General features: G+C 39.4%; 1 protein-coding gene across 1 annotated transcript in view; it reads right to left on the reverse strand.

Moving 5' to 3' along the window:
- LOC311116038 (cytochrome P450 4F3-like) overlaps positions 1-2,027 on the reverse strand; it is a gene marked incomplete at its 5' end in the record, with an annotated part of 34,200 nt that extends 32,173 nt beyond the window's left edge. The window contains 2 exons of the mRNA XM_084191172.1: positions 764-908; positions 1,791-2,027. Coding sequence (XP_084047298.1) covers positions 764-908; positions 1,791-2,027 — 382 coding nt within the window. The remainder of the gene's footprint in view (positions 1-763; positions 909-1,790) is intronic.
- Positions 2,028-13,240: the final 11,213 nt, after the last annotated feature.

Below are 13,240 nucleotides of genomic sequence, written 5' to 3' on the forward strand. Positions count from 1 at the left end.
ACAGATTTTTCACCTGGTCGGCTCGGGGATTAGAACCAGCGACCTTTCGGTTACTGGCACAACGCTCTTAACCACTAAGCTACTGAGCTATTCCGTCTCCATGCACCACAAAATGCATACATGTATGACCTTTGATCCCCCAAGGTGGGCCCATAGACAATCCAATTGTTTCATACCTTAATTTGTGTTGTATCATGAAGTTAATAAAATATAAATTGTGCTAGCATAAGAAGATTGTTCCCTGACAATACAAAGCTATATTTCATGCCCTCAGTCCTGTTGGCCCAACTAGCCGCATAACATAACATATCATGCAGTGATAACCACATTTAGCTACCTCCGATAAGTGCTTATCATACCGAAATATAACCCACAGACATGGACCTTATTGAAAATCATTGTTAGACTTTGCCACCCCAAAGTGGACAAATATGTGATATTTGTCCCTCTGGCCCATGGACTAAATGAGGTGGTCCTCTGTATACAGGGTCCTGTTCATTAGGGCACACAACTAAAAACGTTTTGAAACATTTAGCAATGGGAAATGAAAATGTGCATTTCTTATTTGGACAATTCCAGGTAGTCCCTCCCTGTTTCAGTTGGTTTTCTTCAGCTTGGTGCCCCAATGAACAGGACCCAGGAGGGGGGGGGAGTGAACAGGACCCAGGAGGGAGGGGAGTGAACAGGACCCAGGAGGGGGGGAGTGAACAGGACCAAGGAGGGGGGGGGGAGTGAACAGGACCCAGGAGGGGGCAGTATGTACCTGGCGCCAGCAGCAGAGGCTTGATGTAGTCAGGGTGGAAGAGGCGTACCAGGGAGTAGAAGGGCCCCAGAAACCAGGAGCAGGAGTGGCTGTAGGTTCTTACCAGCTGATCCACCGCCTGCAGACCCTCCTCCGTGCTCCGCATCTAACACACACACAAACACACACACACACACATGCACGCAGGCAGGCATGCACACGTACATGCACACACACGTACATGTACGCATGTATGCACACATGTTCACGTGCACATGCAGACACACACACACACACACACATTGTTGTTTATAATATATGAATAGACATAAACAAGTATATTTCATGAGGAAAACAAAGACAGTGAGGTAAACAGTAGGGGGGGGGGGGTCCTCTGGTTCCTCCAGAATTGTGAAATTTGAAGGTAATGTTTCATGCTGTACTATTGCTGAAACCAAACCTCCATGTGAAATATCCAGTCACTGGTGTCACAAACATACTGAAGAAACAACTGCAAGACTGATACAAAGCTACTTCTTTATAACCACAGGCTTGGGGGGGGGGATAGTGGTGTGAAATGAGTTACCAATAAAGACTTTAGCAGTGTATTTATTTTTACATTTGACAACTGAAGTTGTAAAAGACAGGCTTTAGTTTTCAGTGTTTGTGGTGGAAGGGACACTTACTGTAGCCTTGTGAACCACAGGAAGAACCTTTTCCTGTAAACAAAGCACTGCTGTCTAACAGTCAGCATCGCCAGCCTAATACAAAATGGTGGTCACTGAGACTTAAAACATCCACTGAATTCATTAAAAACATTTCCTTTCCCAAGAGCAACATAAATTAAAATTAAATTAAATCACCTTTATTAACAAAGGTCTATTTTTCAGCTCAACATGCAGGTAGCAGTGTAGGGGTTAATGTCCTGTCAATTCCACCCATTAATTCAGTCTACACATACATACACACACACGCAAACACACACACGCGCGCACGCACACATGCACGCACACACACACACACACAGAGAGAGAGTCTGTTTTGTCACCTCTCCCAGGTGTCCCATTAGCCAGTTGTGTGTGGGCGGCTTACTGAAGCACCGGAGACGTCTGGTGAACTGAGCATGGCTCCACAGCAGACAGACGACACGGAGGGACAGGAGGAGGAGGAGAACCAGAGCAGAGAGCTGGAGGAGAACAGAGATGGAGCAGAGAGGAGACAGGAGACCTCCCAGACCCAGGAGTCCATCTAGCAGACGACCCAACACTGCATCCACAACAGCCATCCTGTACAGACACAACACCATCAACCAGAAATCAAATAAAGCTATTCTATTCTATTCTATCCATCCTGTATGACAGACAGTAGAGACACAACAAGGGTTGAGAACATATAGAAAGACGTTCCGCTTTGTCAACAGAAACAGCAGATCTTTTAACACAATGTATTTCAACTGACATAACGATGTGCTGTCTCATAGACCGTAGAGTCAGCCTATACGGTGATACGGTGCAAAAAGAATACAATCCTATATCACCTGAACTGGTGAATAACAATACCCTGAACAAACTTAGTATGATGGCTTTTCTCGCTTCATCGCACAAAGACTGAAATATATAGTAGACCTATTTATAGATGGTAGTCTGCTCACACAGATACTTGCCTCTCTTAGAAGAGCTGACTGGCTTGGTTTAGTTCCTCTTAAGCATTGAGACAGTCTCACCCCTAGCCCCCTTTCAACATCTCTTTATTTGAATCTCTTTCCGCCACAGATTGACTCAACACACAACAGGGAACCTACATGCTGTTAACCCATAGGGCCCTGGTCGAAAGTAGTACACTAGAAACGGAATAGGGTGCTGTTTGGGAAAGAAGCCTGGAAAGCAGAGAACCACTGCCACCCATGTGGTCATTTTGACCCCGGAGGCATATTTTTTTATCAAAGGTGGTTTATTAAATTCTTCCAATGTTTCATGACTTTGTCAATCAACTTGTTCTTAACAAATCTGAATCATTGTTTTAGTGTTTCTGTATCAATGTGGATATTTTGAAAATTCCTTTTGGGGTCATTTTTTATTCCGCCTATAGTGATTTGATAAATATAACCTTTATTTCAATCTAGGTTTCTCTGGAGACATAATGACATGTTATCCATACCACCAGAGGGTGGAGAGACGTGTATTTGTGATTTTGACCAGATAGACAGACCATCTGTAGAGATATAGCACCCCATGTACTCGCCTAACATTAGACTGTTTTTACATCACGCATCGTATGACTGTGTACAAAACCAAAATTACCTTATTTGTGTGCATATAAAATCTGCCAAATGGTATAAAAAGTCTGTAGTTTAATGCTTCCCATTTTCTGCATGTGCATCTTTCGACGCAAAACCCACCACTGGTGTTTCATATGATCATAGCACCAGGTCCAATCCCAAGTGCCGTTTAGCAAACTCCAGGCATTTACATTTGTTGAATGACATGAAAATAGAGCAGAAAAGAACCCCATACCTACTGTAGAATGGTCCTGGGGCCCTTGTTAAGGTCAACGGCATCGTGAACTTTATCCGTTATCATGACATCATAACCCACAACTTGGTTGCCTCTGCCAGGAGGCTGACTAGGATCTTCAAGCAAGACAATAACCCCAAGAACACATAAAAATAAATCCACAAAGAAATGGTTAATTGACCATGGTGTAATGTTCCTCTTAATGTGTTCTCCAATCTCACAAAACATTTCAGAAAAGGGCTCAGCGCTGTTATCCTCACAAGGTATTGAAAGGTATTGAAAACAGGGGTGCCAATCATTTTGACCTCTAGGTTTTTGAGAAAAGTATTATTTGTTAAACAAAATATATCTCTGAGCAATTGTATTAGCATAACAAAATATAATTTTGAAATGTTTTGAGCATACAATATAGCTTAGTATTTGTATTATTTATTTATTTGGACTTATTTTATACAGTCTTTTTTTGCTCATCTTTATCAAGGCCAATCATTTTGGACCTGACTGTATGTGTGTCGTGTCGCCTTAATGACGGTGTTAAGACCATCGAAATAGAAGAATGGGTAGAACGTTCTTGGAACCTCTGGCAAGTTGACTGCTGAACTAACTCATGGGTACACATACAACGACAAAGCTGGTATTGCGATGCATAATTTTCATGGCAATTTTGAAAAGTTTTAACTAGGACTATTTGCTCTCAATGACTTCTTTGGACGAACAGATGTTGAGTATCTGTAAAGTACAGTATCTTCTCACTCACTTTTTTTGTCAAGTTAGCCTGAATGGTTGTCAGACATTAACTAGCCTTGTGTTGTCTGACATCACACCGTAAACGGCGGTAAAGACTGGAGATTGACAAAGGCCTACAAAATGAGCCGGTCTCTCTGATATTTACACACTTGTCTTCAGTCATTATCGCCAATGGCAATCGACCATTATCCTTTGAAAATCATGTAAAATACAAAGCACAAAGAACAAATGTCTCTTTTTTGCATGTGCACATTTAGGCGTGTGCATCTCTTCATTGATCTTCAGTTTTCAATACTTTCTTTTCATCTCATTTATTTTAGCTTGATGCGAGGACTCCTGAACTAAATTGAATCGCAGACATTGACCTTCATATTGAGTCTGTCTTTCTGATGTTTAACACGCGTATCTCTTTCCCCCTCTCAGTATTTCTGTTTTGAGGAGCAGCGGTTGAACCCTAAAGAGGAAGTGGACATAACCGTGTTCTTCTACATCGACCCCGAGTGTGATGAGGACCTGCGTATGGCCCACGTCGACACCATCACCCTCTCATACACTCTCACCCCTCCCTGGATAATTTGACTTCACTACACGGCTAAAGATTGGCCTCGTCTTGTCAGCCATTTTAAAGACTATTTACTGCCGATCCTCAGAGCTGCTGAGAGTATGTCCAGTATATACAGCAGGCATTCAATACATGTATTGGATCTAGTGCTGAGACACATTTCATCCCTGCAGTAAGTGGTTCACAAAAGCAAAAGGTTTATGTATGTGGATTACACTGTAATATCAGTCATCCCTGAATGAGAGAATGCAATTTAATATATGAAAATTATAATGTACAGAGAAGAGAGGTTATTTACATTTTAGTCATTTAGCAGACGCTCTTATCCAGAACGACTTACAGTTAGTGAGTGCATAAATTTTTCATACTGGCCCCCCGTGTGGGAAACGAACCCACAACCCTGCCGTTGCAAGCGCCATGCTCTACCAACTGAGCTACAGGAGGGCCCCTGAAGTCACTTTTGTAAAAATGTTTTCCATGCGATGAATAGTTCACTGATCATCAAGTGTCTTTAAGTGGAGGGTCCTCAGAGGAGGAAGGGGAGGACCATCCTCCTCAGTGAATATCATCAAAATACAAATAGTGAAACATCAAAAAAGTTATCATTTTTAGATAAAACTCTACTAAATATATTCACGTCACCAAATCATTGCAATGAGGGTCTACAGTAGCCTCAGCAGCACTCTGTAGGGTAGCACCATGGTGTAGCCGGAGGACAGCTAGCTTCTGTCCTCCTCTGGGTACATTGGCTACAATACAAAACCTAGGAGGCTCATGGTTCTCACCCCCTTCCATAGACTTACACAGTAATTATGACAACTTCCATAGGACATCCTCCAATCTATCAGCGCTCTTGCAGCATGAACTGACATGTTATCCACCCAATCAAAGGATCAGAGAATGAATCTAGTACTGAAAGCATAAGCTACAGCTAGGTAGCACTGCAGTGCATAACATGTGGTGAGTAGTTGACTCAAAGAGAGAGAAAGACAATAGTTTAATACTTTTTAACAAATTAATTTCTTCCAAAATGATGGAGAAGCAAGAGAGACAGAGAGAGATTTGGTTGTATTTTTTTAAACGTTCACTTAGCTAGCGAATGCAGCTAGCTAGTTTAGCCTATTCAAACACCCTGCTCAAACAGAGAGGGATGCTATATTAGCTAACTGGCTATGGCTAGCCAACACTGGAACTCTTAGTTAAGGTCAGGGTAAACTTTTGGTTTTATTCATTCATTGTCACTGGGGCCAGCCGGGGTAACTACTAAACTGCTTTCTGACTGTATACTGTACTGCATGATTGTAGCGGTTTTTCTAAAGCGTTAGTTCTAGTAGCTATGTTGACTATGATGTGACAACGATGTAGGCTGTGTGTAGCGGTTAGCAGTCATGATTTGAAGGTTTGGCTTGGAAAGGTTTTGTTGCCTGGTCACAGACAGCGGATGTGTTGAGCACTGAAGTCCACAAGTGAAGGGAAAAGGTGAGAGAAGGAGAGCTCATTGATCGTTGCAAGAAGGAATTATATATGCAACGAGCAAAGGGATCATGCTGTTTTTATGTGGCTGCTATGAAAGTGAACTGTGTTTGGGTATGATCAGGGGTGTATTCATTCCGCCGATTCTGTTGAAAAACGTTTCTTGAACGGAAGCCAACGGAACGAAACGGGAACAAACATAACTGAATTTGTCCAATAGAAACTCTCGTTTGCAACTGTTGGACTGATGATTACACCCTAGATCAGCTAGATGCAGGCAAGAGTGTACAAGGCGGTATTGAATGTGTCACTGACTGTCACTTTGATTACTAAAAAAGTATCTTGACCTGTGCACCTACGTTGTAAACTTTCATTCATAGGCTAGGTTATAGCAACCTCATGATGGGTATAGGGAAAATGTGAGTATCATGTAGTAGCCTAAACCTATCGATGTTACATTGAGCTGGGTGAATGGAATATGAACGACAGTCATCCAATACGCTGTAATAGAAATAAGGCCATGCAACAACAACAAAGAAATCATCCTCCCTCATCTTAACGATCATCACTGCTGCACAGGGTTCTTCAAACAAATACATTTTGATTAAGGAGCTAATTGTTGAGTTTTTCATGATTTCGTGAGCACTAATCAGACTCTTTTATTTTCCTCGTGAAAGGTCAATTCATCCATCTGAACTTGCAAAAAAGCCTTTTGCGTGTTTATTTGTCTTACAGGGTTTATAATGTGTATTATCGTGATTTCACCACTAGAGGGCAGGAGGGATACGCTAATCATTATGGAACTGTACATCTGCCAAAGATCAATTGGAAATACAAATTAACTAATGATAAATCAATATCACAATTGTCAGTTATTATGGATGATTTTCAAGTACATATGTTGTAGAATTAAACACCTATATGCCTTAAAATGTTTATGGATTGAGAACCAGTTGAAGGGTTAATACAGAGCAGAGACATTTATGTGTTTTTCATAAACTCCCTGCAGCTGGTCTGGGTATGTCAATGACATGTGATGGAGATACAACTCCTCGTGGTGGCTGTGTGGAGATTGGAGTAACAATGGACCTAGTGTTATCATTTTGTTTTGCTTATGACCCTATGACCTGACACATGGCCACATGCACATAATCTCAAGGGCCAGGGAGGATGGTAAATGATAAATGTTTAAATGTATGTATGTGTAATGAGATTAGGGAAAGGGTCTGCTACTAATATAATGAGATTAGGGAAGAGTCTTCCTGTGGAAAAGCGCCCATGACCTTTTGGAGTAAACCACATGTGACATTTGGACGTTGAAAGATAAGGGTAGAGTGGCACTAAAATAAGTTAATCATTTGCCCTAAGGGGAGGGACTGTATATGCTATGTAACATGATTATACATTTGTGTGTATAAAAGGGAGCTCTAAGCCAAAGAGAGACAGTTGTTGTTCCATGGAGCAAGCTCGGCTTTGTTATGCAAATAATAAAGTGTAATTCTTAGATTCACAAGCTCCGATGTCTTGAGAGATATTTTTGAGTTGACTATTTTTGAGTCAAATATTTCTACGACATAATTGGTGAGCTTTGCCAGGAGTTGAAAAATAGGGACCAGAGACGGTATACATCTGCAGTTGTGAAACGGCTTGGACGGACCATACAAACAAAAGCGGCCGCTTTTAACAGGTAAGCCAAGTTCTTACTTATATAGTATAACGTTTGTGTGGTCCGTTCCGGGGCTCGGCAACATCTAAAGAAATACCAAAATAGGTCTCTCCAAATTTAAGAACCAGAACATTAGAGGCTAGGAGCTTTTGAATTTAAGAATACATGTCGATGTCACTCTGTTGTTTGTCTGAACCGTCTGTTCAATTGATTTGATTCATTTGATTCATTTGATTCATCTTGCTGATCGCTCTGTCTGGGTCATTTCGACACGGGCGGCTGTCCAGCTGGTTGAGCGATCAGACAATAACATGTTAAAAAGACCTACAGATACCACTCTAGACGTGTAGTGGAAGTGAATCGTCTTGAGGACTGCTTAGGTAGGCGAAATCCTGTGCAATAACGCTCTTTCTCTGTGTCGTGAAAGTGTATCAGAGAAAGAGGGCCGAATTTACAGGTCACTTAGGAAAGCGTAGTAGAAGTCCAGGTGTGTAGAGGAAGTGTAACACCTGGGCTAAATAAATAGAAATCCTGTGGATACCGCTTTGGAGAGCTAAAATTAGCACTCCAGAGGTCTGAACGGGCAGGTGGCTAGCTAAATTTGGGACCTACGGTACCGCTCTAATGAGGAATTCATTGTTAGAGGTCTGCTCGGGTAGGTAGGGCATCATCCTGTGTTGTGGTGATGCCAAAATTAGGTAGGGTCGATCAGGTAAAAAAGTTAGGTCAATCAGCGTAGGTGACAGCATAAATTGGAGTAACACCGGTCATCCTGAGTAGGTGAACGGGTTAAATAGCTACAAGGGCTTCAAAATATTGAGAAAGTGTTAAATAGAGTAGGTCTGCTCATCTCGTATGGGTGAATGGTTTGCTTGGGCGGCTGTGAGTCATTCAACTGTCTGATTTATTTGGGCACAAGTGGCTGCTCATCTGTATGAATGAGAATAATAAGAAATCCTGCAGATAACAGCTTATTTTCTGTGTTGAGGAGAGAAGCTTTGTTTGAGGTCGTTTGAAGTGTCGGTGTTTGGTGGAGAAAGGTTGGCGCACCTTTCCTGGACCATTGTTTGAGTATAACCTGGTAGGAAGGACGCACCCGGTCTCACACCAAGAGAGGAAGAGTGAATGGTGCGTGGATATTCATTGACCAACTGAGTGTAGAAAATTCACGTTACCAGGAGGGGTAGAATAAAACCTGTCGGAGGAACAGGTCACATGTACCGGTGTGGTCATATGACGTCTATGCATTGTATTTTGATAAATCTTTTAGGGTATGTTTCTGACATTATATTTAGAAACTTTAGAGGTGATGTATTATTATGATAAATTGACTACAGTAAAATAATAACTAGGATAGGGTTAACATTCCAAATTTGGGCCCTTTGATAGAATAAAATATTCCTGTAGGTTATGCAAATAGTAATTAAGGGCGTTTGAGAACAACATTGTATAAATATGGAATAAGAGTGGTATAATGATGTAAATTAGTCGCACTCTGAAGTTTGAATGATGAGATATAGAGGTGTGTTTGATAATTATATATACGTTGGAATAATAAGCTTTTCTTGTAAATTATATCTTGGAGTTTCGTACAACAATGCCTGTCATATAATTTTGTAAGATCAGGGAATAGTGACCAGCATATATGATTCTAGGAGGATTCTATGACTGAGGGAAAGGATTTGGGTAATTTGTTGTTTGTTCCGCTGAGACTAGATGGTGATTAACAGATTGTGGCAATAAAGAATAATTAGAAACATGAATGGTTTGGTAGATATGAATATATTGGAATATAATGAATTTTCTGTGAGTGTGATTTAATACGAGGGATTGGATAAAAGTATAGGTGTTGACTTGCACGCCCAAACACGTAGACGTACGTGGAAATGGGAGAGAGTACATACGGCATGTGGTAGAATTAAGCATTATAATAAACTATCTATTATTTCAGAAGCAGAGGTAAGATAGTCAAGGAATTTTTGTATATTAGGGGAAAATATAATTCATTTGGTTAGGTCGTTAGATCTGTTTCCAAATCAATGAATGTGGGCTTTGACTTGTTGACTGTTAAATTGTATACGTTGAGCGTGTGAGATCTGTGTCCTTCAAAGCTATTTTCTGATAAAGTGTGGTATGTGCCAGATACTAAAACTACTGACCATTATCATTGAAATAAAGGAGGATTAACTTGTCTTTTCAATAAAGCATAGATTCTGCATCGAGTCTGGGTTTTCTAAGTATAGTTTAGCTATAGTTGTGGGTTGTTTAGATTGAAGGAACATTCAGGATAAGACTGGACGATCTAGTAGCCTGAGTCTTTTCAGACTGAAGGACTCACTTATTCAATGGGAAAGAAGGAGGAGTGTCTATAGTCTAAATCAGAAAGGACAGTTACATTTGAATAGCGGACTGGCAATTTGGATAAGAGATTTGGCCATAATTTGAATTGTTTAGGTAGACTGGAATGAAAGTAAGGTATTATAATAGTATGAATATAAATATATTATTAGTTATTGTTGGGATGTTAATAGACTTTACTAATGCCATGAATTAGTTTCCGGTTAAAAGAGAGTCATACTTGCTTGACTGTATCGAGCTGAAAAAGATATTTGAAGCAAGTTTGAATAGTTGGATGGAAAACATTTATTTGACAAAATTCTAATTGTTATTACTTTATTCTATGGTTTGCATGACACCAGTAATGTATGCGAATAGTTGGTGAATTGTAGAATGATAATGTATTTTCGTTACGTGAACTAGGGGATGCAAGGAGCTTTGGCTATTATGCCTGGTGAATAGCACCAATTTATAGTGGGTTCTAGATTTGTTGAATAAACAAACTTATATTTTAAACTAAAGTAATGCAATAGGCTACAATTATAACATTATCAGAAAAAGGCACTATACGCTCATCTGTGGTCCTCTGTAGCTCAGTTGGTAGAGCACGGTGCTTGCAACGCCAGGGTTGGGTGTTCGATTCCCAAGGGGGGCTAGTATAATAATGTCGTTTGGAATAAGAGCATCTGCTAAAATGTTAACGGGTATGGAGAGGAGAGTACGTGGTGGTAATTTTTTAGTCATTGAATAAGGTGTTGCTAGATTAAACGAGTGACAATGGTGGAATATGTCTATAGATAAATTGGATTGTGATAAATGGATGATTTCAATATATGATGGTAAACTACAGCAAGTGTTTGGTGTTACTTGTAGTTTACTTAGAAAGGATAGATTAATAGATCTCATTCATTCTGATAATGGCGGAGTGATGGTTTAATTGCGTGGCATGATTTTAGTTGATTACAAGAGAAATACGATATAGTTTACGACGCATGGAGAAGTGAATGTCTTATATGGTAATAGATCAACTGAACCAAACATGACGTTACTACGGCAATTTAGGATGGTTAATGTTGTTAAGTTCGTTTTTAAACCCTATGATAGAGGTAAATGCAGAATGCTGTTTGAAAGTGTGTTTTATTAGGTCTGCTAGTAAAAATTGAAGAATTTCCATTTTTGTCTGTGGGTGATAAACATTGGGGCTTGCTGAAACGTGAGAACGCTATAAGGGACATTATGGGTTAAGTTAGGTGTACAAGGATCGCGTATTTTGTAGGAAGTCATAGGAGGTTGAATATTATGACTGTAAGTCGCTTTGGATAAAAGCGTCTGCTAAATGGCATATTATTATTATTATTATTATTATCGGCAGGAAATTGCTAGCTAGTTAGCGGTGAGAGCTAGTGCTGTTTTCGTTGGGTGACGTCACTTGCTCTATGAACTGGAAGTAGATGCTTTGTGTGGCATTGGTGGAGCCACGGGTAACGGTGCTTCGATGGTGAATGTTGTCGATGTGTGCAGAGGGTCCCTGGTTCGAATCCAGTAAGGGACAGAAAGCAAATATTTTACATTGATGTGAATTACTGGTTTCATTGATAACATTATAGGAAAGATGTTGTCCTACCAATCCATGTCGGATAGGATAACATAGTAATTAAAATTGCATATTGGTGAATTGGATGTTTTATTGGTTTTTACTATAAATATAAAATAATTTGTCATCTGTTGAGGTACCGTTATAAGGGAAATTAGCGGTAGAGTATGATAGATATTGTAGAGGGTTTAAAAAATAAGTTAATTGGGTGATGAGACAGGTTGACTTGATGTTGAATGGGATTGTTTAATAGAAGTAATTATTTATATTTAGGAGAATGAGAATATGTTATTAGGTAGTATTGCTTTGTGGAGACGATTTACTAATGAAGAACATGTCTCGATAGTTGAATAAGGAACGATATTTGATAATTGATCATTTTATTATGACATTATATAGTTTGTTTAAACAGCAGTGAGTTATGATGATTGTTTATTACTTCAGATAACGATCATTTGTTTATAGTATGTTGAACGATGGGAGGTAGTTGTTGCTGTTGGCCTGATGGATTAAGTAGACATATTTTTATGGGTTTTGGATTATGAAACAATAAGTTTATATTTTAAAAAAACATCAATGCAACAGTTTGCGACGTTTAAATGACTAGGTTTATAGTGGAAGGTGTAGGTAACTTAATAAAATGTGTTATTATCTAGTGTCTTCTAAGTGGGAGTTTCTTTTAAGGATTGATGGGAGTCTCCTATAATATTATGTTTGGGGTAAAGTAGGACACAACGTATCAAACAATTTTAAATCGATGCTGGGGTTAATGATTGTTGATGAGATAGGACTGGGGATATATGTATGATGTTTTGTGTGTAATTACTATCTTTGGATTGTTGATTATATGTTAACGACATGTATACTTTCTCTTCCAGGAACATGGGGATTTCTTTATCTCATTGGGATGTTAAAAAAGTCTGTAGGCTAGGGTGGAATTCCCATGGGGGGCCAGTATAAAAAAATAAAATAAAAATAAATAAACGGTATTCACTAACTGTAAGTGGCTCTGGATAAGAGCATCTGCTAAATGACTTAAATGTAAATATATTTACGTTGTCTCTCCACACAAGATTATTGTATGCATAATCCATGGCAAAATTCCCTGAAAACTTTGTTCTAAGTATTTCCAGACAATCTCCAAAGTGTTCTTTTTCAATTGTTACCATGGTTATGCATATGCTTCTCATAATTTGTTTTATTTTAGAACAATTTCAATTTTGGCGTGTCCATATAGGTAAATGCCGCAGAGTGTAAAGGGTTAAAACTATCATTTTGATGTTATGGATGGTCAGTCCTTGCATCCATAGCTCTGTTCATGAATTTGAGAGTGGTTACATTTCTCCAGCCTCATCCCTCAGATGTTTACCTTAAAAAGTGACCCCTCTGTTGGATTGACCGCTTTGTTGTTGTTTGAATCCCATATTGCTCCTTTAATTAAAGTACAATATTTCTATGGTATGAAGAAAAGCTGTTTTCTGAGTAATAAGTCCACAGTCACAAAGAAAGTTTATGTAGGCCTACATATTTTTAATCAATGCTCAACATTTCACCATGAAAATCATATTTTATGCAACACAGGAAATTGATAAGACTTTGGTCTTGT

The sequence above is a fragment of the Coregonus lavaretus genome (genome assembly GCF_964263955.1).
Source record: "Coregonus lavaretus genome assembly, contig: HAP1_SCAFFOLD_386, whole genome shotgun sequence".
Classification (NCBI taxonomy): Eukaryota; Metazoa; Chordata; class Actinopteri; order Salmoniformes; family Salmonidae; genus Coregonus; species Coregonus lavaretus.